Source organism: Gossypium hirsutum, chromosome D08 (genome assembly GCF_007990345.1).
Source record: "Gossypium hirsutum isolate 1008001.06 chromosome D08, Gossypium_hirsutum_v2.1, whole genome shotgun sequence".
In the NCBI taxonomy this organism is placed as follows: domain Eukaryota; kingdom Viridiplantae; phylum Streptophyta; class Magnoliopsida; order Malvales; family Malvaceae; genus Gossypium; species Gossypium hirsutum.
In genome coordinates this window covers 57,554,728-57,582,111 of record NC_053444.1, presented here as the reverse complement: position 1 = coordinate 57,582,111, position 27,384 = coordinate 57,554,728, and the positions used below count along the sequence as shown (strand labels likewise).

The 27,384-nt window shown below is 33.3% G+C and overlaps 2 protein-coding genes and 1 long non-coding RNA gene across 5 annotated transcripts; all 3 read left to right on the top strand.

Annotated features, from left to right (window-relative positions):
• The first annotated feature begins 403 nt into the window (after positions 1–403).
• LOC107929320 (uncharacterized) lies at positions 404–3,500 on the top strand. Of its 2 annotated transcripts, XR_001692779.2 has the most exons (5): positions 404–742; positions 925–967; positions 2,569–2,641; positions 2,719–2,789; positions 3,005–3,500. It is a non-coding gene; the product is annotated as an uncharacterized lncRNA (long non-coding RNA). The 2 variants fall into 2 exon arrangements; XR_001692778.2 differs by having other exon boundaries at positions 530–967.
• Positions 3,501–5,027: 1,527 nt separating this feature from the next.
• On the top strand, positions 5,028–10,128 carry LOC107929328 (probable serine/threonine-protein kinase cdc7). Of its 2 annotated transcripts, none has more exons than XM_016860716.2 (15): positions 5,028–5,503; positions 5,586–5,659; positions 5,869–6,696; positions 6,819–6,885; positions 6,990–7,052; positions 7,177–7,240; positions 7,365–7,458; positions 7,531–7,614; positions 7,683–7,772; positions 7,889–7,916; positions 8,231–8,749; positions 8,837–8,898; positions 9,052–9,161; positions 9,245–9,332; positions 9,424–10,128. In XM_016860716.2, exons 1-15 carry the CDS (start codon positions 5,143–5,145, stop codon positions 9,736–9,738), a joined length of 2,847 nt encoding a protein of 948 aa, XP_016716205.1. In that variant the 5' UTR covers positions 5,028–5,142; the 3' UTR covers positions 9,739–10,128. The 2 variants fall into 2 exon arrangements, with proteins under 2 accessions (XP_016716205.1, XP_016716206.1); XM_016860717.2 differs by having other exon boundaries at positions 5,053–5,503; positions 5,589–5,659.
• Positions 10,129–10,405: 277 nt separating this feature from the next.
• Positions 10,406–12,766, top strand: LOC107929402 (bax inhibitor 1). Its single transcript, XM_016860812.2, has 6 exons — positions 10,406–10,718; positions 11,236–11,379; positions 11,471–11,562; positions 11,903–12,089; positions 12,191–12,346; positions 12,454–12,766. The coding sequence occupies exons 1-6, from the start codon at positions 10,617–10,619 to the stop codon at positions 12,502–12,504; spliced, it is 732 nt and encodes a 243-aa protein (XP_016716301.1). The 5' UTR covers positions 10,406–10,616; the 3' UTR covers positions 12,505–12,766.
• The last annotated feature ends 14,618 nt before the right edge of the window (positions 12,767–27,384 follow it).

Sequence of the window (27,384 nt, the reverse complement as noted above, 5' to 3'; positions counted from 1 at the left end):
TCTGATTTGATCTGTGTTGAATTATCTCTTCCTTTAACTCGTGATCTGTGAAGAGAGAGCGAGGGAGAGGCGATCAATCACCTTAGTCTTCAATCTCTTCAAAAGTTAGTGTTGAAAAAGTAAGCGCTAAATTATCTGTCACCAAGCCATGCTCTATCCATTCAAGTCTTGGGAGTTTATGTTCTGACAAGGCTAACCACAACAAGAAAGAAAAACTCACATTTCAAAAGAGTCGCGGGTAAAAAGGTGTTCTGAATTGAAGATAACTACTGGTGAAGTCTTAAAAGCCAAACAACATACAATAGTTTTAATTAATACATCCACGAAGGAAGAGTATGAATATATGAAAGTCCTTTCATCTCTTTATTTATCCGTGAAAGAAATCGACCAAGAGCCCCATGAGGAGGAAGCCCAATAAGCTCATTTGTCATTTGAGGAAGGAGATCAAACCACTATTGATGAGTTGAAACGAGTCAACATTGGTACTAAAGAAGATCCACGCCCAATCTTTATCATTGCAAGCTTGTCTCCACAAAAAAAGAAGAAGCTGATCTCGATCTTTTGAATATTGACAATGAGAGGGCGTTTGGTTGGGGGAATAGGCATGCATTTCCCCCTATGTAGCGGGCCCACAACCAAACGGGTGTTTGGTTCGCTGTAAAAGGATTACAGCCCGAATCGATTACTGGCCTGTTACCCCCATTGCCCGTAATAGGCATTACGCCCCCTCAGCGCCGATTAGGTATTCCGCCCTCTTTTCATCTTTTATATTCCATTTTCTGCCCTCATCATTAAGCTTCCGATTCTCCCACGTTTCCTTCTAGATTCGTTTCTTTTATTTTCTTCATTTTATCAAGAACAAAAAATTGATTTCCAGAGGTATTTTCACTGTTTCCTTTAAATCGATTTCCCTTTTCTTTCCAGAGGTATTTTAGCAGCTCGCACTCTTCCCCGATTTATTTTACAGGTTAGTTTTCCTTTAGCTCAAATCGGCAATATTTGTTTCTGTTCTCCTAAACTTTGGGCTTTTCTTTGACTGTTTGTATTGCATGTTCGATTGAAAAAATTGTTCAATCCTTGCCTGTGAAGATCCTTTTGTCTCTATCTCTCCTCATGCATGCATACCATATAAGCAATTTTCCAATTTGAGATATGGAGTGGAAGAATCATTTACTTGTTGGCACATAGAGTAAATGTCCATATTTTACTTGGTGGATTGCCTGCTTACATCTCTTAAGCTAAATACTTTGTGATGAAATACGTTTTATGGATTGCTTGTTTGTGATGAAATACGTTTTATGGATTGCTTGTTTGCTTACATCTCTTAAGCTAAATAGTTTTATGGGTTGAGTGTTATGTTCTGCTTACATCTCTTAAGCTAATAGTATGTGATGAAATCCATTTTATGGATTGCTTGTCTGTGATAAAGTAAAAGTATAATTTAATATATTTTATTAAATTAAAATGAAAAACTTTAATGTTATGTTGTAGTTGTCCGATCTCTACGTTGGAACAACAGAAAATGAAAAACTTTTCTTGAAGCTTTAGAGATGTCCATCTGTGTTTTTGCTTGAAGAAGGTAGAGAAGAAAATGGTGATAATTGCTGTTGAGTGAGAATATTAGATGAAATCTAGTACTTTGATGTTATGTTGTAGTTGTCCGATCTCTATGTTGGAACAACACAAAACTAATTGCATTGATGTTTTGTTTCAGTTTGACAAGTTTTTGCTGTATGATGATCTATAAAATCAAACTATAGCTGGGTGTATAGATTAGTGTCTATTTGATAGGACCTAAACTTTAGACTAACCTGTTATGAGATAAAGTATTTGATACACAACTTTAGTCATGGTTTTCTGCCATATAATATGATCTGACTTGCTTTTATGTTTGAATAAACTAAATGCAATTTGTTACAAGTGTGATTTATCAGCATATTTTCCTTTGCTTCTTGAAGGACAAAACAAACCTTCACCTGCTAGCAACTAATAGTACACATTTGGGTCATTACCTGTCCACTTTTTAAGAGCTTATTTTCCCTTGAATGAGTCAGTTTGAAGTGCAGGTTATAGTCAACTTGGACTAGTATGAACAGGAAATAAGAATGCTTGTGATTCTGAATGAACATATATATCTGTTATAATGGGTGGTAAGATTTATGCCAGCTACTGTGACAATAGCAGCAATTTCCATAGAAGTAGAGAATAATAAAACAAGGTGGTGTGCTGGAGAAATAGATGACACCAACCTTTATTGTAGAATCTATGAAATAGGAGAGAAGAAACTGGAGAATCAAAGTAAAGCAAGGTTGCTTGGTTGAAACTGGCTCTGTTGATTTATCTATACTAGTCTATTAAGGACATATCTTCCTTTTCTGTCTCTTTTTATTTTTGAGAAACACAAAGTAAATGGATAGAAATGAAATTTGATGCAAATATGCAAATTATGTATAGTTTCCCTTGATAAGAATTATCTACCTATTCTGATTAGTTACTTTGGTTTTGTTTGTTTGTTTGTTAAATCAGACTAATGCCTTTGTACTTTTTGACTCTTTTTCTCAATGGAAGGCTCAAGGGTTCATATCAGGCATAGGTTCCTTTGCTTATGTTGCTTCTCCCTTACTTTTCTCTCCTTTAACAGGTTAACTAAAACTCCAGTCATTTCATCCTTAGGCTCCTTCTAACTTACGACTGACATACTTTACTCAAATCTTCCAGCTTTGTTCCTGTCGGAAAGAGCACCGTTTAATTTCCCTGGTTTCAGTATCATGTGCGTTGGGTTTGCTTCGGTAAGAACATCATTTGATCATAGTCGGTATTCTTTTCCTCTATGCAGAAAGTCGACCGTGGACATGTTATGGAGTAATATAAATTTAGTCCTTCAGTCTATGTTAGTCAAACTTGGATGCTGGTGTTGGGATATTTTCAATTTCCTTTTTTGTGATTTTTGTTGTTGGAGGGTCATATCTCGTACTCTTTTACTAATAGAAAAATTTTGATGCAGATGATAGCGTTTGTCCAGAGTCTAATTATAAGGGCATTTCCTCCAATTTCAAGTGAAAGAGTTAGCAACTTGCACTAAATGGAGAAGGCAAGCAAGGTCTGAATTATTCCTAACTGAACTTTGCAATACTCTAAAAGAGAATATACGTATTAGCAACCACTGGAAATGTTCAAATATAACTTCTCTAGTTGAAATGGTGTGGATCAGTGCTGCTGCAAGGAGCCTTGTTTCAATTGCATTCGCAAGAAGCACTGCATGGTGGTTCTTCGTTCTATGAAGCACATGATTTATGAATTTTTTTAATTCATTATGTACCATGTCTTTATTTGTTTAGAATTGGGAGTTATGATCCCTTGAACTTTGCATTATATAGTCAGTTTTTAGCTTGTAGGTAGGGAGAAAAAACAAAAGCATGTTTGGTTGGCATGAAATGAAATGAAGCTTTCCTGCAGGTGAAACTGCAAGAAATTTGGGGGCATAACCAAATTCAAGGATACTCGTCTGTCTTCTTTCTTAAACCAATGCCTTAAAAACAGCAAGGTCTAATGTCTCATGTTCATATATTTTTATGGGTTCGAATATTTTTATGCACTTGCTAATTTCGTCTCTTTTCAAACATTAAGGTATGTTTGGACAGCACAAAATAATTAGATGAAAGTGTAATTACATTAATCTCATGTTTGATATTACAAATTGTAAGAATTTTTAAAGGAGTAACAAAATTTAAAATCAAATCATCATAAATAATATGTTAGTCCAAGAAAGTAATTGATAATACAATCGCTAAAACATCATATGTAATTTTATATAATTTTTCTAGCATTCTATATTATTTTCTTAATTCATATAAAATATTATGATTTTAGTAAATTCATATAAGAATATTTAATATTAAGAATTTTATTAAATTATATATTTTTATTAAAATATATTTAATAATAATTAGTTTAAATTATATTTTACAGGATTATATATTATGATTTTAGTAAATTCATATAAGAATATTTAATATTAAGAATTTTATTAAATTATATATTTTTATTAAAATATATTTAATAATAATTATTTTAAATTATATTTTATAGGATTATATATTATGATTTTAGTAAATTCATATAAGAATATTTATTATTAAGAATTTTATTAAATTATATATTTTTATTAAATTATATTTAATAATAATTATGTTAAAATATGATTAAATTATTTATTATTGATATTAATAATCTTATTAAAATTTAATAACAATAATCATTTACCTAAAAAAATTTCTGCTAAGGGTATTCTAGTCATTTTAATTTTTTTCTTATGCTATTACAATATTATTTCATTCAACCAAACACAAAAATACTATTACGCCTCTATTTCATTACAGCAAACCAAACGTGGTGTGAAGGTTTAAGATTGAAAGCTTTTGGTGTTAGAGAGAACAAAGTTCCGTTTCAAGTTATTGATCAATTTTGGGGAAAACATAAACTGATGATGAAGCAAAGGGAATAAACGGGAGTTCGTCGGTGCCATTTATTGCTAGAAAAAGATGCTGACACAATGAAAGTAAATGTGATTACGGCTAGATTTGTGGGTGAGTAAGAAGAAACGAGAACAAAAGAGAAAAAAGGAAAAAGAGAGGGGGAGAAAAGAAAAAAAGAAAAAAAGTGGGAAAAATTTATATATATTTTATAATTTTATTAGAATAAATATCAAATTAACATGATATATATAAATGATGAGAATTAAAATATTTAAAATTATAATCAAATTGATATAATATTTAAATGTTCAGTGTTAATTCAATTTGTTTACTTAATTAACCATAGTCAACGAAATAAAAAAGAGAGACAAAGTAAAAAAAAAAAGTGATTATTTTATAATTGTTGATAATTAAATGAAAAAAATATTAATAATCGAGCGAGTAACTTAAGAATAAATTCACTCATACGTTGTAAGTTAACAACTGAAAGTTCTGGCGGGAAAAACCGCACGTGCTAAAATCTCAAAATCTCCCTCACTTAATTCCCGCCTTTCTCAGTGCCGCCCAAAATTGTCTGTAAAATTACCTCCATATTCAAACCCTAACATTTCTCCTTCTCTCTCTTTCGGCATTTCCTTCTGCTTCTCTCTTTACATTCATTATCGTCATGAAAAGTAACTCGGAGCAACTCGCTGATTCGCCGAGTCTCTCCGCTACCGAGTTTCACAAGGCCTGGCACATTTTTTCTCTCCTAGTCTTCATCGGCAAGCCCGCCTCTCTCCCGGATCTCGCTTCTCAATGTACTCTCTTTCCGGCAAGCCCGGCTATCATCGCCTCCCTCTGTTCCATCCCGCACTCTCCCATCTCTCTCTTAAGCAACAAGCATTTCGTCGCTATTTCTTCAATAGGCCTTTCCTTTTTGGCCGCTTACATAGCCCCGATTTTCACTGTTGCCAATTTTTTCGCGTCGCACCCGATTCTATTCGGTGTTCCTCAGAAGATATGGTTTGGCAAGAGGAAGCGAGACGGTAAAAGAAACATATTTGTTACTCTTTTAGGTGTAATTTCGTATATATTTGTTTTCTTGTTGACCTTTAAGTGATTTTTCAGCAGTATGTTTTGTGGAGGACGAGGAGAAGGAGTTGGTTCATTCGGTGAAGAGAAGTCGGAATTATTTCACGAAGGTATATTTTTTTTGAGCTTATTATAAACAATAGATCTGCAGATGAACTCGATGGGATTTATATTTAGTAGTGTTCGTTTGCTCAATTCGATTGTATTTTTAGTTTGCGACAATATTTCTAGTTGAAATGCCATCAAGCAGATCTGTTTTCAGTAATTCTCCGTTTCTGAGTTATAGTATCCAAAGACTTATTTATTCAAAAAAATTCAGGTACATTACAATCTAACTGATGATATCAGCAAAATTTTAGAATTAAGCAACCCATCGTTCTGGGTAAATAATATTGTTCCGAACCCCTACTTCTTCGCCAAACCAATTGCTAGGCAATTATGTTGTGAAGTGGAGGGCATTAAAAATGCAGAAATCGAAATGAATATGGAAGACAATACGGGGAGAAATGCCAGCGCAGAATTGGTAGCTAGTGAGACTGAAATCAAAGATTCTACAGCAAACCCAGTATACTATCCAGAATGCGATGGGCATAGCAATATTTCTGTAGCGGTGGGTGCAAAATTACATATGGACGATACTGCAACATATTTTATAACCGCAGACAATAACGAAGCTGCTAAGGGCAGCAAGAAAGAGGAGAAACTTGATTTGGCAAGTAAAGGAAAAGAACTAGATCTTTCTCCATCATTTGACATTAACCTTTCCAATTTACCACCTGGAAGAGATTTGGAAACGCTTGATAAGGGTAAATGCAACCATAAGATGCCATCACTACGAGTGGTGGAATACCCCACCCCTCCAGCAGGTCCTAGTGTTATGCATTCCGTTGCCAATCCTTTTGTTTTAAAGGATCGGCTGTCAGAACGTTTGGAGAAGGCAAAGACTAATCAGAGGAATAGGGTGACTCCAGTAAGGCAAAACCCAAGTAATTCTTTAGGTCGTACCAAGGTTGTTAATACTTACAGAAGGAAGCAGCATGGTGAAAGAGATAATTTATTAGTCCATGTTGTACAGAAATCAACTCAGAATCAGAAAGACATGCATGTTGAAGAAAGAAGGGAAAACTCTGCCTGCGTTTCTTCTCAGGTAAGCTCAGTTTTCCATTTGTAGTTTTTCTTTCTCTTGTTGGATGTTCTAGTATTTTCTATTAACCTGAATTGGCTGTTCTGCACTATTTTAATTATAACTTAAATCTTTGTATGCTTTAGGATCAGGCAAAACCAAAGGTATTGCCTCAGTTTGAATCTTATATTGTAGAAGAGGAAGAAGGGTCAGGTAGAATATATCTGGTTATTTCTTGCCTACATATCTCATCACTTTTTATCTGCTTATCACTATGCCCATTTATTGATTAGCTGAGGTGAAACTCTAATTCACAGGTGGTTATGGCACTGTATACAGGGCAAGAAGGAAGGATGATGGGGCTTTAGTTGCTATTAAATGTAAGAGGCATATTTTATGCAGTATGCTGTTGTTTTTTATGCTGCAATGATGGTTGTTATTGTAATATGTGCATGAGGGCACTCCCTTGATGTTATGTTACATTGCTTATTTGTCTCTTTGCAGGTCCTCATGCCAGTGCACATAAGAACTATGTTAGCAATGAGTTGAAAATGTTGGAGCGTTTTGGGTAAGTAATTTAGATAAAGTTTGTTTCGCTTAAAGAAAATTTTTATGTTTATGAAAGTAAAGTTGTTATTAAGCTCTTATTATCCATCCTCCAATCTTAAATATTCCTGCTTTGTCAATCTCAGGGGTAGAAACTTTGTAATAAGATATGAAGGATGCATTAAGAGTGCAAATTCTGATTGCTTTGTTCTACAGTATGTTGAGCATGATAGACCTGAGGTAATTATTAAAATTTAACAGTATTATGTTGTTTGTTCTTTAGCTTGATGGTGAGTCTGTTTCATTTTGCAGATGTTGAAAAAAGAAATTGATGTTTTTCAGTTACAGTGGTATGCTTATTGCTTGTTTAAAGGCCTTGCAAATCTTCATAAACAGGTACACAAGTTTGTAGATGTGATGTTTCTATTCAACAAATTACATGTAATAACTCTATGCATCTGCAGGGAATAGTTCACAGAGACGTGAAACCTGGAAACTTTCTTTTCAGTTGTAAGACCAATAAAGGTTATCTTATCGATTTCAATCTTGCCATGGTAAGTAGTGCTGACCTTACATCATTCTATGAATGGACATTACATGCTTTCTTTTCCATTATTTCCATGCTCTAATTTAAGAATTCGTGTTTTTGTTCTTTATATCATTTTGATAGGACCTGCATCAAAAGTCCAGGAGTGTGGGTAAGTTCCTTTTTCCGGACCTTGTAATCAAGTATCCTCATGCTATTATACTTTAAGCAACAAAAAGGGTCACCTAAACATTTTTCTTCTCTTGTATCCCTCTATATCCATAAAGATTTAAAAAGTTTTAACGTGGCTGCTAAGCTGTCCTTTTCTTGTCAAATGCTTAGTTTCTTGTATGCTCTATTCCGGTTAAATGGTCTTGCTTTTGTTTTTATGGTAATGGTTTTCCTTTGAAGTTTCCTGATATTACTAGCTTGGAACCTCCAGATTATTGATATATAATTGATGTGGCATTGTCATATATTTTACAGACAAATCAAAGATGGGATATGATTTAAGTTTACATCATAATAGCGTTCCTGCCAAAGTCATTCATCCTGCAAATAGCAGCAAGTTTTTAAATGCCAAATCAAGGGAGGGGATCAATATAGAGATGACAAAAGGCTCCAGGTTAACATTAGAACCTAAGAACATGAAGAAGGCAACAGACAAAAGGAAGGCTCATAATGATGTATGTAGCTGGAATAAAATCAATAGTCAGGGTGCAGATGGCTCAGGCATCACCTCAGCAAAGGATGTAAGTGCAAGGACTCCTTCAGCAGAAAGGGTCAGAGAACCTTTGCCATGCCAAGGTAGGAAAGAGCTCATCAGCTTGGCACAGGAAGCAATGCAGCATCCAAATCATGGAGTGTCACGTGTTCCAGCTGCCATGAGAAAGCGAGTTGCTGCTTCTCCTGGAAAAGTGGATAGACAGGTTCTTCATCCTACTCCAATGCCATTGAACTCAATTAGCTTTGCTATTTCTGGAGATGGCTTTACCAAGAACAAAGGTAAGTAGTATTCCTGTTGGAATTTGAAAATTTGCTTTCAAAGAGTGATTTTCCGTAGCTAAATCGTTAAATTTTATTAACTCTTAGGGGATGGAAAACATAAGAGAGAAGGTCCATGTGCTGGAACAAAAGGCTTCCGAGCTCCAGAGGTAATTCGTAATTACTTTTGTTAGGTTTTTATTTTATATAAATAAGGGGGGAGAACTTAAAAGAGTTAGGTAATTTGGAGTTTCCTGCTGGTGGTTTTACAGGTTGAATTCATAGGGAAGAAAAATATTAACGCTCTATCCTGATTAGTGCAGGTCTTATTTAGATCTCAACATCAAGGTTCAAAGATTGACATCTGGTCTGCCGGGGTCACTTTGCTCTACTTAATGATTGGGAAATCACCCTTTTTTGGCGATCCTGAACAGTAAAACTTATTGCTTAAATTCAAATTGCTCGATCCAGTTTCTGCTTAAAGCCTCATGTTGCTAATATCACTGTAACTTTCAGGAACATAAAGGATATTGCAAAGCTGAGAGGGAGTGAAGATCTTTGGGAAGTTGCTAAGTTGCATAATCGTGAATGCTCATTCCCTGAGGTAAACATATAAGGCGTGATCTCTAACTTTAATAATTTAATCAAAAAAGTAAATAGTGGTGTATTGTATTGATGAGTATGAATTGCTGTAGGACCTCTACGGGAAACAGTATTTGACATCTATGAGCCTACGGGAGTGGTGCCAAATGAATACCAAACGACGAGACTTCCTCAAGGAGATACCAAGCTCACTTTACGATCTTGTAGACAAGTGCTTAACAGTGAACCCAAGAGTAAGAATTACAGCAGAGGATGCTCTGAAGCATGAATTCTTGGCTTCAATACACGAAAACTTGAGAAAGCAAAGAGCTTTCAAGCAGGGGCTCAGCTCTAACTCCGGGACCAACAGCAGCAACAATCTTTTGCTGGGAGGAAGGATCAGTAAATCTTTAAAGGTTTCTCTTTAAAAAGCCTGATCAACTTGCAGTTTTTGGGATCTATTCTGCTGTAAATGTAAATGCAGTAACACATGCGCTTACATGTGTCAATGTTGTAACCAAAGGTGGGGGGGGGGATAGATACTTAACCTATTCCTTACGTTAAACTTGAACCTTTCACTACGCGAAGAATTAAGCTGTAAAAAAAGATTGTGATTCTTTTTGGTCGGATTCTTTGTTTGGCATGGAAGGGGTAGATGGTGTAGATATTTGTAAAGAAACGATTACGTGATAGTCCATGAGAGATACAACTACACTATCAGTAGGAGAAGGTTCATGTGCAATTACTGGATTTCTTATTAAATCTTTTAGTTAATGAAATTAGGTGTCATAGTGACATGGCAATATCCTATTTGTACATATTGCGTAGATTGTTTCCTTACTGACAAAGGAATTCTAATGTCTTTGCCTGTCATCGGGAAGCTATTGGTCAACCTATGAAGCCGCGAATTTTCTAGAGCATTTGCTATTTTTATTTCCATTAATGCCATAAACTTTTATTTCTTTAAAATAAGAAATTTCTGGTAATGAATCAGTTACGACAACTTTAATTATTATTTAAGAATATAAAATTCAAAATCAGCAAGTACTCAGATTATAAATTCCTATAACACTTGTCAATAAAATAAAATAAAATAAAGGAATTTCCAGCCAAGTTGGAAGAAACTTCAATACATAAATATGAGAGGGGCCTTTTAGTCATTAGCTATCTGGAAGTTTCCGGGAAATTGTCTGAATCAGTCCCATTAAATACCGCGATCTACCGAAATCAAATAAAAAACAAGACGGTTTCTATCTCTCTTCCTAACAATTGAGCAATTTTCTGTTATTTTCTCTCTCGACAAACAATGGAAGCGTTCTTTGAATCTCGATCGAGAAGCAACTGGAGTTACGATACACTCAAGAATTTCCGTCAGATTTCTCCCGTCGTTCAATCTCATCTCAAAAGGGTAATCCTCACTACAAATAAATTTTCTCAAGGAGGAAAAGAAATGGAAATTCTGATGTCACATATCCTTCTTCGAATTGACAATTATTGTTGAATTTTCCCCTAATTTGTCACCTAAGGTTTTCTACGTTGATGTTTTGGCTGATCTTTTGGAACGAATCTTTCCCCTGTTCTAGTTTAAAAACCTCTACTGTTCTCATGTGATTCTAATGCCTGTAATGATTTTATCTTCGATATTGGTACAGATTTTATCTGTTTAATTTAGTCTTTGCTTCCAGATTTTGTTTTATTGATTATCTGAATATAGTGTTTTTAGTTTGCAGGTTTGTTCCATTTATCTTGAATATGCCCCTAATTTGTAACCTAGGGTTTCTCACATTTATTTATTTATTTGGTTGATCACTTGGATTGAATCTTCTTGGGTTCTGAGACTGAAAAAGAACGGTTCTCAACTTTCTATGTTTCTAATTTCTATTATGATTTGATCTTTGACTGAATGGATCGTTTTCAATTGGCAGGTTTATTTGACCTTATGTTGTGCCCTGGTTGCCTCTGCTTTTGGGGCTTATCTTCATATCTTATGGAACATTGGGGGTTACCTCACATCATTCGCATGCTTCGGAACCATGATTTGGCTCCTCTCTATCCCTCCTTATCAGGAAGTAAGTTTCTTGCTTGATTTGTCTTTAATAAATGATGGTTCTTTATGCATGTTTAGAACTCAGCTTCTAATTTGGTATTGAAAATTTGCAGCAAAGGAGAGTTTCCCTTCTGATGGCATCCGCAGTGTTCGAAGGGGCTTCAGTTGGTCCTCTGATTGACTTGGCCATTCAGATTGATCCAAGGTATTTCTCTTTTATTATTGAATGGATAGTTTATATATTCAATTGATTGAAGTACTTAGATTTGAAATAGTGTTAACAAATATATTCATCTTGCTTTTCTTTTGGAGGGTATTATTCTTACCTAAATTAAAATTCGGCTATTGATACCCTAGACTCAAAAATTAGGGGGTCTCTCCATAGTGGTGGATGATTAAGCTTAATTTTTATTATACTTTTATCCTTGTCTAGACCTGTACATTTGATTTGGGTGGGTGACTATTTGTTTTCTTCCTTTCTACATCTTCAATAAATAAACAGAATGAATTATGCTTACGATGTTTTTTTCTCTGCATCATGACAGTGTTTTGGTAGCTGCATTTGTGGGAACTGCAATAGCCTTTGCATGTTTTTCAGGAGCTGCAATGTTAGCAAAGCGCAGAGAGTACCTTTACCTTGGTGGCTTGCTTTCATCTGGTGTGTCCATGCTTCTGTGGTTGCATCTTGCTTCCTTTATCTTTGGTGGTAGCGCAGCCTTCTTTATGTTTGAGGTGAGTGAATATTAATTCCAAAGGTTGTGTTGTTATAGATCGTGAAAAGCTGCTATTGGTTTTGACTGACATTCCTGTGGCTCAATTGATTGCTCTTACAGATCTACTTCGGGCTTTTGGTGTTTGTGGGCTACATGGTAGTGGATACTCAAGACATAATTGAAAAGGCACACTTGGGTGACCTGGACTATGTTAAGCATGCCCTTACCCTTTTCACCGACTTTGTTGCCGTATTCGTCCGCATTCTGATAATTATGGTGAGTCAATGACCAACCTTTCTTTGTAATATCTTTAGTAACTTAATTTATACGTATTACCCATCATTCTGATGCATATGAACTAACATTGAACCTACTTGTTTCAGTTGAAAAATTCAGCTGAGAAGAGCGAGAAGAAGAAGAAGAGGCGTGACTAGATCATGCTAAAGCTGAAAGCAGTAGCAGCGGAGGTTTGCTAATCTGATATCATTTTTCTTTTTTATCTTTTTCTCTTTTGCCTTGGAAGATGAAGTTTGTGATGAATACAAGTCGTTTTTCTTGCGCTTTGTACTAAAGCACCATGTTAATATGTCAAAAGAAGATAGGTTTTACTTTCTGCATCTTTTGATGGTATTGATTAGTACTTGGAAGAGTACATCAAATTAATAACACGTTACTATGTTTGCATTTTTCGTTTAAGGATTGACTTATGATTTTATAAAATAAAATTCATTATCTTATGTCAAACTTTATTTTCTCAAAAAGATTTTCGAGTCAAATTATAAAATTTCTCAATATGAGCAGAGGTCCTCCTTAAACATTCAATATTTAAAAAACGAATTAAAAATTTACAAATATTTATTAAAATTTAAAACTTAATATAATTTGATCCATGAACTTGTTCATTTGTACCTAATTGGTCTTTAGTAACATAAGTTAAAAAAATATGAATGTAAGTATATAAATTATGTATGCCACATGATGTTTTGAGAGGTATACCATGTGGCACTATCAAATTGGTTAGAAATGTCATGTGAATACAAATTAATAGTGTTAATGTAGAGAGACCAACTTGATTAATGGAATAAAAATGTAGGGACCAATAAGAAATCATATATTATTTTTATACATTCTGAATCAAACGTCCAAAAACATGTATACAAATACAACCAAGGATCTGTTATTATTGCCTAAGTGTACTAAATTAGGATGGATGTTCGAGATAATTTTGAATTGGTAGAAATTCATCAATTTTATTAATGATAAGTAATTGACTTAGTTCTAACTTTTTTTTTCTTTTATATATATATATATATTATTTAAAACACGTTTGCTTTAATGACTCGATTTTTGAAAAAACTCTTCTTTGATGATTTTTAAAGATCAGATTGCAGTTAATCTTTTAGGAGTTACTTATATAAACGTTAAAATTTTTATGTGGTTTAACTTTGCAAAGTTTTTAAATAAGTCTTTTCATATATATCATTTAATTTGTAATATAAAGTTATAGGAATGTTGATGTGTCACATGACACCTAAGCCAGAAAAAGAAAAAGAAAAATGCATAAACACATTAAAAAAGGTTTAACATTTATTTAACCGTTTTGATAGTAAGGTTTATTTCCAATTGAAGCCTTCAGCCGATATAAAGGTTTTATTTTTTCACTGGTTTTTGCTCCAATATATATAAAACATACCAATATTTCATGATTACAAATTACAAATCTTTGGGTGGTTTGATAAATTGAAAACAATTAAATGTTAAAAAAAATTAAATCTTGACTTTTTAACATTTAATTTTATATTAAAAAATTAACTTCAATGATAAAAAAAATTCTTCATAAAACAAATGAATTATTAATTGAGCTCACCTAAATGAGCCCTTAATCAAAAATTAACAATCAATTAAGCGTTTGAAATTATGTTTTCAGTTGAAATCCCTACGCGGTGACAAACTGAAGTGGTAGTTAACGTAGAAATAAATGTGACAACTAAATTTGAAAATAGATCATGCATTTATTTTTTGTGGGCTTTTTACCGTTTAAGCCTAAAAGTTATACTATTAATAAAAATTTTGATTGAGTTGGTGTCACGAGTTAGAAAAATTATAAAAATGACATTTCATATTTAAAATAAGTAATATTATCAAAGGTAATTTCGTCTTTTTAATTTAAAAAATAATAAAAATATGCATCTAAAGGGACTTGAACTCATGTCAATCACATTGAAAAATTTTAAATTTACCATTCAACCAAAATTTTACTTTTATTATTATTATTATCACACTTTAATATTATTATGCACACTTTATTACCTCTATCAATTGTATAAATTAATGATGTTGTTAATTGAGATTGTGTTACAAATTAACTCGAACAATCCAATCCAATTCAATAATCATGGAAACATTCTAAGTCATACCAAGCTTCCCATGAATTATGCTAATGGCTTTTGAACAATCCAATTCAAGGATCACATTTTGCCACGTATTGCAGTTGATGAGGACAAAACCTAACTTAATCGACAATGTTTCAACCACAAACACGCTAGGTGAACTTGTTTGTGTGTTGACCAAAATATCAAATATACCTCATTTATTATGACCAAAATCATTTATTATGACCAAAATCATCAACCAAGGTTTAGCAAGCTACTGGTGCCAAAATATTAAACACTTATTCAACGATCAAATATACCTCATTTATTATGACCAAAATCATCAACCAAGGTTTACCAAGCTGCCTAAGCATTTGTACCAAATCAACCATTCAAAATGCATTTTAAAAACAAAAACATACCATTGCTATCACACACCACAATCAACCAAAATACTAATTGAGATTTACATCAATATATACATCTCATACTTCAATTGACACAAAACATATCCATAATGCTTATAACCAGACCAAAGGGAACAATTAGTTACCGCTTAAGTTGCCAGATAATGTGATCTCCAAAAGCAATCCAATCGACAGCTCGTATCTGATGATCTACAAGGAAGAAAAATCAAAATGAGGTAAGCTCTTGTGTAAAGCTTAGTAAGTTCATATTGAACGTAAACTTTAACTTACTATAAATAACTTAACTTAAACCTTTCACAATAAAAATCATAATCAATGTCATGAGTTCATTTAATTGCCTATACACATCACAAGTCTTATAAGATAAGTAAATTTACATATAGGAAAACATGTAACATATACAAGATTAGTAAATTTACCTTCCTCATCTCTATCAAGCTTTATAGAAAGGCTCATAGGAGTAGCTTGTGGTTTGAGAGTGTCCATCCCAAACTTCTTGAGCATTTCCTTGGTGTACTTAGCTTGATTAATGAAGATGCCATCCTTTCTTTGCTTGATTTGGAGTCCCAAAAAGAAATTTAGTTCTCCAATCATGCTCATCTCAAACTCACCTTGCATTAGCTTAAAAAATTCTTGACAAAGAAGATCATTAGTAGAACTAAAAATAATATAATCAATATAAATTTGAACTGTAACATCCCGATTTTGGGCCTAGTCGGAACAGTGGTTTCGGGACCACAAATCTGATGAGGAAAAAATTATTTTTACTATATTTTTATGGCCTAAAATTTCACAGAATGATTTTGTGAAAATTTCGTTCAAAAATTTTGACGTTTGGGCACTCAATTTAGTCAAAAGAATTAAATTGTAAAAAGTGCAAAAGTTGAGTTCTACATGTTAGAGGTGTCCAATTGTTATGAAATTTTAAATTGGAGGTCTTTATATGGTAATTAGACCATTGGTTAAGTTATGGAAAAAATGGACATGAGATGAGTGAAATAGGAAAATTTTAAGTTAGGGGCATTTTGGTAATTTAATAATTAAAATGAATTAAAAGGGAAAAAGATGGAAAATTGTGGTCATCTTCTTCATTTGGCTGAAATTAGCAAGCGGGGAAGCCATAGTTAGGGTTTTAAAGCTTCCAAGCTCCATAATAAGTGATTCCAAGCCCCGTTTTTAATATTATTTACGTTTTTTAAGCCCTAGTAACTTGATTTAGCTTATTCTAGCAATAATTTTGACCTAGGGTTCATATTTGGAAAAAATACCCATAGGTGAAATGTGTTTATTTTGATGTTTTGTGGTAGAATATGAAGCTTGGAATTATGTTAAACAACTTTTGCTAAGTGATTTTAAGTGAAAACGAGTAAAACGACATAATCGGTAAAAATACCTAATGTTCATAAGTAAGTGTTAGAGTGTGAATTTGATGTTGCCATAGAAGGGAAAATGTTCAGCATGTCATAAAACATAAGAATAAGGGATGAAGTTTAATTTCTGAGCTTTGGGGAAAAAGTGTAATTATGCAAAAGTTTAGGGGCAAAATTGCAATTTTTCCAAAGTTCGAGTCAAGGATTGTTTTGATGAATGTGAGTATTAAATAAGATAAATTTGCTCTTATAGATCAAGAAGAACGAAATCCGGAGTTAGACCGAGGAAAGAAAAATGTTGAAGACTAAGTTGATAGATTTGACCATATTTTGTACCAAGGTAAGTTTACGGTAAATAAATACAATATTTCAATAATTATTATTAATGCTGCTATTTTACAGCAATTATGTATTTATTTTATTAAATTATTTAATGTTGACTCAAGTATGAGATGATAGAGAATTAGTATTAAAAAGTACCGTTGAAACATTAGGAATGCATCGGATACAAATGTCATGACATTTGGGTAAAGAGATCCCATGTAAGATCATGTCTGGGACATGGCATTGGCATCATTGAGATTATGAGAGGTCCCATGTAAGACCATGTCTGGACATGGCGTTGGCACCGAGATGAGAGGTCCCCCGTAAGACCATGTCTGGGACATGGCATGGGCACCGATATGAGAACTCCCATGTAAGACCATATCTGGGATATGGCATTGGCAGTACAGAAAACATCTCATGTAAGACTAAGTCTGGGACATAGCTTTGGCATGTATTATCAGACAAGAGGCCCGAGTATCCTTAGTATTCTAAGTGATTCAACAGGCTAGTAAGTAGATCATGTTACATGAAAGTTTAGATAAAAGCATAATAATAAATTTAGGTGAGTTATAAGAATTGAGAATATCTCAGTTATCAGTTGAGAAAGAAATTTCAGCAAGGGAGGAGTAAGTTATAATCATGAGTTATTTAAGTAAGCAAGTAGGTAAACAAGTAAGTGAGTAAGTAAAGAAGTGAGTAAAGATTCTAATGTTTGATGAAATTTATGAGTATGATTATTTATGATAAATGTTGTTATTTATTTACTTGTAAACTTACTAAGCTTTATGCTTACTTTCTTTATTTTCCTTATTTTTATAGTATCGTCAAGTCAGTTCGAGGATCATAAGGACGTCAGAGTTCGTCTCACACTATCTACAGACATCTCGGTATTATGTGATTTCGAAACGTGTAAAGCTATGGCATGTATAGAGACTTAGTCATTTTGAGTGTGTTTATATGATATGGCTAATGGTTAGCCATTGAAATGGCTAATTAAGAATATGTGTGGTGTTATGAATGCCTAGGTGATAGTTTATACCTAGAAAATATGAAAGAGTAAAAATTTGCAATGAAATAGTTTTAGGACAACAGCAGTGACATGAATTTGAAAAATCACCAAGGATAGTATAAAATGAATTAGAGAGTGAATGATATATAGAATTAAATCTTATCGAGTCTTTTTTCATAGAAAAATAACGGTGTGGGTAAAGGAATTTTATATTCCGAGATATTTGAATTTTGGTTAGACAGGGTCAGAATAGTTTTTGGAGTCTCCTTTTCTGAATTTATAAAATCATTAAAAAATGTAAAAAAATAATTATGAGTTATAATTTATATTTCTAGATTCCTTAATGAGTCTATTTTCTTTAGAAACAAGTGAGAACACCATATGAAAATCATACAATGAGAAAATTTATTTTTAGTGAATAAAGGTCAGAATCGTCAGGCAGTGAAACATGAGAGACTTTAATGAATAAACTGTACTAATTTGCTAAACCAAAAATTATGAAAATTTTATGATAAGATAATATATGAGTCTAGTTTCAGGAAAAATTTACGGATCTAAATTTCGAGTTTCGTAACTCAAGTTATAGTTAAATTAGTGACTGGTGCGCAGGTGCACAGCATTATGGTGAACAGTGAAATAAATTTTAAAAGCAAATTTTTATGCCCCGAACTAATAAGTTAAGTCAAGTAACGCCCCATGCTCAACTTCGGCAACGGTCTTGGGTAAGGGGTGTTGCATGAACTACTAATAAATATTTATCTTTTCTTTTAATAAAAAGTGTTGTGTCAGTATTCCCTTTAAAAAAAATCTTTTTCAATAAGAAAATTTGATAATCTTTCAGACCAAGCTCTAGGAGCTTGTTTCAAACCATATAAAGCTTTTGAAAGTTTGAAAACATGGTTTGGAATTTTTTGATTTTCAAAACTAGGTGGTTGTTCAATATACAATTCTTCATTTATAAAATCATTTAGAAAAACCCTTTTTAGATTCATTTGATATAATTTGAAATCATTAAAGCATGCAAAAGCTAAAAGAATTCTAATGGCTTCCATCCTGGCTATGGGAGCATAAGTTTCATCATAATCTATTCCTTCCTCTTGAGTGTAACCTTGAGCAACAAGTCTAACCTTGTTCCTCACTATGTTGCCACTTTTATCTAGCTTGTTCCTAAAAATCCATTTCGTACCTATAGTAGATTTATCACTAGGTCTATCAACTAGGATCCATACTTTACTTCTCTCAAATTGATTTAACTCTTCTTGCATAGCCAATATCCAATATTCATCATTTAATGCTTCTTTGATATTTTTAGGCTCAATGCATGAGATAAATGCAACATATTTACATTACCCATTGGGATGGATATCCCAAAATCATATCATCCTTCACATAGTTGAACTTTTTTGGATGAGTGATTTCCCTTTCCTCAATTGAAAGTTATTCTAGAGCATCTTATGTTTGTTCTTGAATTTTGTCTTTTGATGATTGAACCTCTTTATAATTGTTATTAAAAAAATTCTGCATCATCAAATCAACACAAGAATCCTTTCTAGGAGGAGGATTAGAATCATAAAAAATAACATGTATAGACTTTTCTACTACTAAAGTTCTTTTGTTAAAGACTCGATAAGTTTTAGAACTTAAAGAATAATCAAGAAAAATTCATTCATAACTTTTTGCATCAAATTTACCAAGATTATTTTTGTCATTGTTTAAAACAAAACATTTGCATCCAAATGAATGAAAATAGCTAATGTTAGGATTTTTATTTAAAACAGGCCTAATCATCACTTTATTAACAACATATCAAGCAGTGTTTGTGGCTTTCGCCCAAAAATATTTTGGTAAATTTTTTCACAAAGCATAGATCTAGCCATTTCTTCTAAAGTTCTATTTTTCCTCTCAACAACTCCATTTTGTTGAGGGGTTCTAGGTGTAGAGAAATTATGGCTAATTCCATTTGAGTTGCAAAAATTTTCAAAACCAAGATTTTGAAATTCGGTTCCATGATCACTTCTAACACTAGTGATAGAATAACCTTTTTCATTTTGGTTCATTTTTGAAAATGTGATGAATTCTTCTAAAGCTTCATATTTAGTATTTAAGAAAAGAACCCAAGTAAATCTAGAATAGTCATCAACAAGCACAAAAGCATATAATTTTCCACCCAAGTTAGTTGTCCTAATTGGACCAAACAAGTCTATGTGAATTAGTTGAAGAACTCTACTAGTTGATACATCATTAATAGGTTTAAAGGAAACTCTTTTATGTTTACCCTTAACACATGCATCACAAACTTTATCTATATCAAAATCAATTTTACGTAATCCTCCTACTAAGTCATTTTTAACTAGTTTATGCAATATGCTCATGCTAGCATTTTCTAGTTTTCTATGACATAATAAAGAACCATTTTCATTTTTAGCAACAAGGCATATGTTAGAAGCATGCAAATCATCTAAATGCACCATATATATATTTTCTATCTTATGTCCTACAAGCACAATCTTATTAGAACTAATGTTAATAACTTTACAACCTTTAGACTCAAATATGAAATTGAAACCTTTATTATATAATTGACTAATACTTAGAAGATTATGCTTAAGACCGTCGACATATAAGACATTCTCAATCATAATTGAAGAATTTTTACCAATAGAGTCTATTCATTCAATTTTTCTTATGGAGTTGTCACCGAATGTAAATTCTCTTACACTTTTTGGCTTCAAATTGATAAAGTAACTCTTGTCTCCGGTCATGTGTCTTGAGTATCCGCTATCAAGGTACCATAAGTTTTTCATTGAATGGTCACCTCAAAGCAATGCTCCTTCTCCTACAAACATAGAATTAAACTTTGATTTTTGGTACCCAAATTCTTTTGGGTCCATAAGCATTAGTTCCTATAATTTTAGTCCCTTTAGGCATCCATTTTGAAATCAAGTTCCTATATTGAGAAGTTATGAGTCCTTTAGGGACCCATATAATTTTAATAAATTTTCTTTTGTAAAAATTTTGGGGACATCTATATTTATAGAAATTAAAATTATTTTTAACAATTATTTTAGAATTTTCTCTTTTTTCAAAAACTTCGTTAGTGTGAGCCTTTTCACTCTAGAAAAGTTGTTTTTCATGATCATCATGAACTTTAGAGAGTAAATTATGCAAGTCTAAATTCTTATTCTCAAAATCATTAATAATTTCTTACATTTTACTTACTTTCTCTTCAAGTTCATGATTGGTTTTGGAAAGTAAGTTATTTTCATTTTTCAATTTTGAAATATTTTTCTTATGTTTTGAATTCATGACTTCAAATTCCAAACGTAGTTCATCATAGGCATTTTACAACTCATCAAAAGAATAAGAATTTGAAATAGATGAGTTAGAAGTTACCCTAGAATCATTTATGGCCAAGAGACATAAGTTGGATACTTATTAATTTTCTTTGTTGGATGAATCCTCATCACTCCAGTGGCAATATTGGCCTTGTGTTTTTGTTTGCTAGATCCTTCTTCTTCCATTAAGGATAATCAAACTTGATGTGTCCTGGTTTCTTGCACCCATAACAAATGATGAAATCTTTCTCCTTGGTTGATTCAATTTTGAGTCATTCCTTCTTTTGGAATTATTTTCCTTTGTTGGACCTCATAAACCTCTTGAATCTTCTTGCAAACATAGCCATCTCTTCATGACTTCATCATTGTCCACATCTTCATTTAAATTTCCTTTTTCTATTGTGGACTTGAGGGTAATACCAACCTTCTTCTTCTCTATCTTTTCTTCTTCAACCCCTTCTTTAATTCTAATATCATGAGTAAGTAATAAACCAATAAGCTAGTCTAAAGAGAGTGTTTCCAAGTTCTTTGCTTCTTTTATGGCGATCACTTTAGCTTCCCATGCCTTAGGCAAGCTTTGAAGCATTTTTCTCACAACTTCTTTATTGGGATAATTCTTCCCATATGATTTGAGCCCATTAGTGATAATTGTAAATCGATCCAACAAAGCCTTGATGTCTTCCTCGGGTTTCATCTTAAATGTTTCATAGTTGAGTGTGAGAATTCTCACTTTTGATTTCTTGACTTGATCGCTAGCCTTACGAGTGACCTCCAATTTATCCTAAATTTCATTGGCATTGGAACATAAAGAAACTCTACTATATTCGTTTGGACCAAGTGCACGAAAGAGAGTATGTAACGACCCGATAGTCGGAGGTGTCAAAAAACATATTTTTAGGACTCCATTTTCGTAAATCGGACTCATAAATATTTAATTAAATATTTAGGAAGTTAGTTGGGTAGCTAATTAATTTTTTGATTAGTGAATTTTGTGAAATTAGGAGTTATTAAGGTATATGGACTAAATCGCGTAAGAGTTAAAAGTTGAATTATAGATTAAATAAATTAAAGGGACTAAGGAAGGAATTATACCTTTGCTTCAATTGAAGTGGACAGTCATAATGAAATAATATTTATGATATGTATATATAATATATATTATAATATGTTAACTTAATGAATATAGGTAGTAATAATAATATTGCATTAAAACAAAAAATTTTCTTCTTTCATTACTATTATATGAAAACATTAAGAAAACAAAAAGAAAGGAAAGAAAGAAAGAAATAGCATGAACGTACGGCATAAGGGGGTTTGAGGTTCAAGCTCAAATTAGTTAGTGCAATTTAGTCCCTATACTTGTAATTTTTACATTTTTAGAATCCTGGTACTTAAGGCTACCCGACCCATATTGTAATTTTTAGTATTTTTCAAGATTTTAGATGTTGACATTGTTGAATAATTTAAGCATTAGGGATTAAATAGATAGATTTTTAAGTTAGAAATAGAAAAAGGACTAAATTGTGGAATTAATTGTTGATTTTGAATAATAGGGACTAAATTATGAAAAATTTAAAATTAAGGGGCTTAATTTAGTATTAGAAATCTAAATGTGGTCTAGAGTGAAATTAGTATAAAAATATGAATTGAAAAGTGAAGGTTAAAACTAGTCTCGATTTAGGGACTAAATTGAAAAATAAGCAAAATATAGTGTGAAAGTTGAAATTTAATGTGAAGTTGAAATGTGTAATATTAATGTGATTTAATTGTTTTATTCCATAGCTAACGTCGTACCGGAATCCTCGAGAAAAAAGGGGAAGGATAAAATCGACATCGAATAGCTCGGAAATCACGGTTTCTGTTTCTATAATCAGAATTAAATTATAGATTATTGCATATATAATTTTTTGCATATGGTAAGCATTTGAGGTGAGAGCTTTGATACTTGGAAATTGAATTAAATTCATAATTGAAATGAAATGGATTGATTTTGTATATTATGAAATATATTGATTATGAATATATGTTTATTGAGAAAATTTTGATTATTATCAAATTGAATATATGCTTATATGTGATGATATATATTCATGAAATTGAGACATTGGTTGTATTGAAAAGTGAAATGAATCCCTAATAACTGTATCGGGCTGAGTCGGATATAGGTGGCATGCCATAGGATAGGAAGAGTTCAAGGATTAATTGAGTTGATGAGGCACTGGGTGCCAATTTGCTTCGGTTTAACTGATGAGACACTGGGTGTCATTTTATATAACGCTGGGCGTAGTTATTACTTCGGATTTATCCGTTGAGGCACTGGGTGCCAAACTGGTGTGTTGGTTGGATCCGTGTATTCGTTCGAGTCCGAGTCCGTGTCTTGTTAATAGGGAAAGTAAAATAATAATTTATGTGATTGATACTAAAATGGCAAAGATGAGAAATGGTTATGAGATGAGAAATGAGATATGAAATGATGAATTGAGATGTGAAACTTGAATGAGTTCAAGTATTGGTCAAAGATATGAATCATGCCATTGCATGAGATGATGTATTGAAATGTTAAATGAAATGCCATTGATATATACTTATATATTTGAACATGTGAAAATCTTAATAGATATGAATAAGGAATGAGCAAAAATTATACTATTGAATTGAAACACATGAACATAGCTTACTTGTTGCATTTTGCATTTTAAATACTTATATCAAGTTTATGATATTCGGATTATAGAAATACCACTGAGTTTTACTCAGCGTGCAGGTTTGTTTTTCGTGCGCAGGCTAGGTACTGTTCGAATTATTTCCAACTCAGTATCAAATCACAAATCTCGAGTTCAGGTGTGGTGATATTTCATTTTGTAATGGCATGTACCTAGGGAGTCTTTTGTTTATATTGTTTATAAGATGTTAACTTAGTTTCTAGTGAAATGATGGTTAAATGTGTATATGGTTGTGGTTGAGGCTATGTTAGTATGTTAGCCTAGTTTATATTTTGGAATGTGATAGCTTAAAGTTCGGTAGCTTACCATAATGCTTGGTGTGTGCTTAGCTTCATATTTGGTAACTTTAAAAGTTGAAAGTTAGTTCAAATATGGTAAATGTGATATGAATGAAAGTCTTGAATGTTTGATGTGTTGTTGATGTATTTGAACATATAAAATATGGTACCAATGAGGGTACATTGGTTAGGCATATTAGGTGATGAATTTGTTGTATTTTGGGCATGTTTAATCATGTTTTAAATAGGTTAAATGATTGGTAATTGAGTTGCTTAGTGCCTAAGTAAATAGGAAATGGTAAACTTGAGTTTTAAGGTACTTTTGGGTGCACACGGCCTAGCCACACGGGCGTGTGTCACACACGGGCAACATACATGGGCATGTGACCCAAGTCAGAGAGTTACACGTCCTGAGACATGGGCGTGTGTCTCAGCCGTGTGAGGCACACGACCTAGCCACACAGGCGTGTGAGGTACACGGCCTGGTCACACGGGTGTGTGACCCCTAAAATCAAAATTTTTGTAATTATTTCCTAAACTTCTAAATTATTTCAAATTAGTCCCTGCCTATTTTAAAACTACTTTTAGGGTCCCGTAGACTCGTAATAAGGGATGTAAGAGTAACTTTTACTCTGAATTGGGGTGGATTAGCAAACTTAAAATAAGTGCGTTCCATTAACATCACCGAAGATAAATTAATAAGATAATCGTAGATAGAGTATGGACTAATACTCTGATACTAATAATTGGAATAGTCTTGTATATATCTAAATTTTGACATTCTAGAAGGGATAAATAGTGATAAGAGTGTAGACAATGGAAGACTAAGTTTAGCAATGTATAAATAGTGATAAGAGTGTAGACAATGGAAGACCAAGTTTAGAAATGCATAGCATAATTATAATGTTTTTAGTTAGTTTATATGTTGATTATGGTTGAATTAATTGTTTGATTCGTTAGTAATACTCGTGACCCTAATTTGAAGACGGAGAGGGGTTAAGGGTGTTACATTTAGTGGTATCAGAGCTATAGGTTTAGCCAATTCTCAGACTAAATCGAGCTCAGAATTGGGTCTAGAGGTACATGCCATAGTTGAGTCGAGTTAAGTCGGGATTTAGATGCTGATGATAATTTTTTGTTTTATAGTTAAAAGATGACAAATGAATCAGATAATGAAGTGGAACAAGAGTTCTACTTTAGTGATGAGCATAATGATGATTGTGAGGCAACGGAGTCAGTAACTCCAAATGTTAACCCAATCGGTGCTCGATGACCTAATGTTGAGTGTGATGATAATGATAGAGCAGGTGATTCACATTTATTTAGAGCTATCGCCGATGCACTTCAACGAGTTGCGAGAACTACGTCTACTACAGCGCTTGCACCTACCATTGACGGGCTCCCATAAAAGAACTGCGGAGATATGGTGCGACTGAGTTTTTGAGGTTGAAAGGGGTCGATCCCTCAGCAGCAGAAGTTTGGATTGAATCCACTAAACACGTTTTTCAACAACTTGAATACAACTTGTGCGAAAGTGTAATTTGTGTTGTTTCTCTGCTGCAAAGAGAAGTTTACACCTGGTGGCAGTTAGTAACACACCATGTATTTATTGAACAGGCCAATTGGGAATTCTTTCAAAAGGAATTTCAAAAGAAATATGTCAGAGAATTATACATAGAAGATAGAAGGCAATAGTTTTTGCTGTTAAAGAAGAGCAAGATGTCAGCGACCGATTATAAATGAGAGTTCGTATGACTTAGTAAGTATGCTACTGAATTTTTACCATCTAACATTGAAATTTGTAGGTGATTTCTACGTGGGCTACGTGATGAAATTCGGGTACAATTGGCATCGTATCGGATTACAGAGTTTACCGATCTAGTTGACCAGCAAAAAATGGTAGAACAAGCCTTGAGACTTGATAAAAAGGCTGAGGTTACTCGCACTTCTGGAAAGTGGTTTTGAGCTGCTAGCTCGTATCCATAACCAAAACGAACTAATGAATTTCGTGATGGCTGGAAATTGACTTTTAAGTCCGATAGATCTGATAGAATCTGTGATCGACAATTGACTGTGTCTACGGGTAGTGTGCAAGGTCTGTCCAGGGATACTGTTCTTCTGAATTGTGAACATTGTGGGAAAAATCACCATGGTGAATGTTGGAAGCTAACTCTGGCTTGTTTTCGTTGTGGATCTATAGAGCATTTTGCTCGAAAGTGTTCGAAGAATGAGAATGCTACTCCTGTTTCTTCTCAATGATCTGTGCCTGCATATAGGGGACATGGAACAAGTCGCGGTGGTTCTTTTGCTAGAGGTGGTGTAGAAAAGGAAGCAATATTGTTACTCACCAGGCAGAGGCCAGAGCGCCAACATGAGCTTATGTTGTATGGACACGTGAGGATGATTATGCTACCGACGTTGTGGCATGTATCTTTTTATTGCATTTAGAACCTATTTATGCTTCGATAGGCCCAGGATCTTCACACTCATATGTTAATACTGAATTAGTTAAATCAGGAAGTTTAATAGCTGAGACGTCTAAAGTATCTATACTTGTGTCAAGTCCTTTAGGACAGTCCGTAATAGTGGATCAGGTGTATAGGCGATGCCTGTTGGAAATATAAAATATAACATTCCCTGTTGATTTGTTGATAATGCCATTTGGCGACTTTGATTTAATTTTGAGAGTGGATTGGCTTATTGAGCACGGGGTGATTCTAGAATTTCGTAAAAAGAAATTTATGGTTTAGAGTGAAGATGGAAACATAATTGAAGTGAATGGTGTCGAAAGAGTAGGTCAACTCATATCATTTCGACAATTTGAGCTAATAAACTTCTCAATCAGGGCTGTGAAGATTTTTTAGCCTATGTTATCAACTCAAATTCTGATGATAGCCAGAGCAGTAAGATTCATACTGTTTGAAAATTATTCGATGTGTTTTTCAAGGAATTACCGGAATTATCACTCGATTGAGATGTTGAATTTGTAATTGAAGTGTTTTCTGGTATGACTCTGGTGTCAATGTCCCCTTATTGTATGGCAGCAATAGAGCTGAAAGAATTGAAGGTGCAATTGCAAGATTTGCTGGATCGTGACTTTATACGCCCTAGTATACCGCCTTGGAGAGCTCCAATATTATTTGTTGAAAAGAAAGATGGCTCGATGCGACTCTGTATAGACTATCGATAATTGAATAAGTTGACGATTAAGAATCGATACCCTCTACCTCATATCGATGACTTGTCTGATCAATTAAAGGGAGCTTCTATCTTCTCTAAGAGCGATTTAAGATCTGGTTACTATCAGTTGAAAGTAAAAGATAGTGATGTATCTAAGACAACATTTGGTACGCATTATGGCCACTATGAATTTTTGGTGATGTCTTTTAGGCTGACTAATACTTCGGTGGCATTCATAGATCTTATGAATCATATTTTCCAATCATATTTGGATCAATTTATGGTAGTTTTC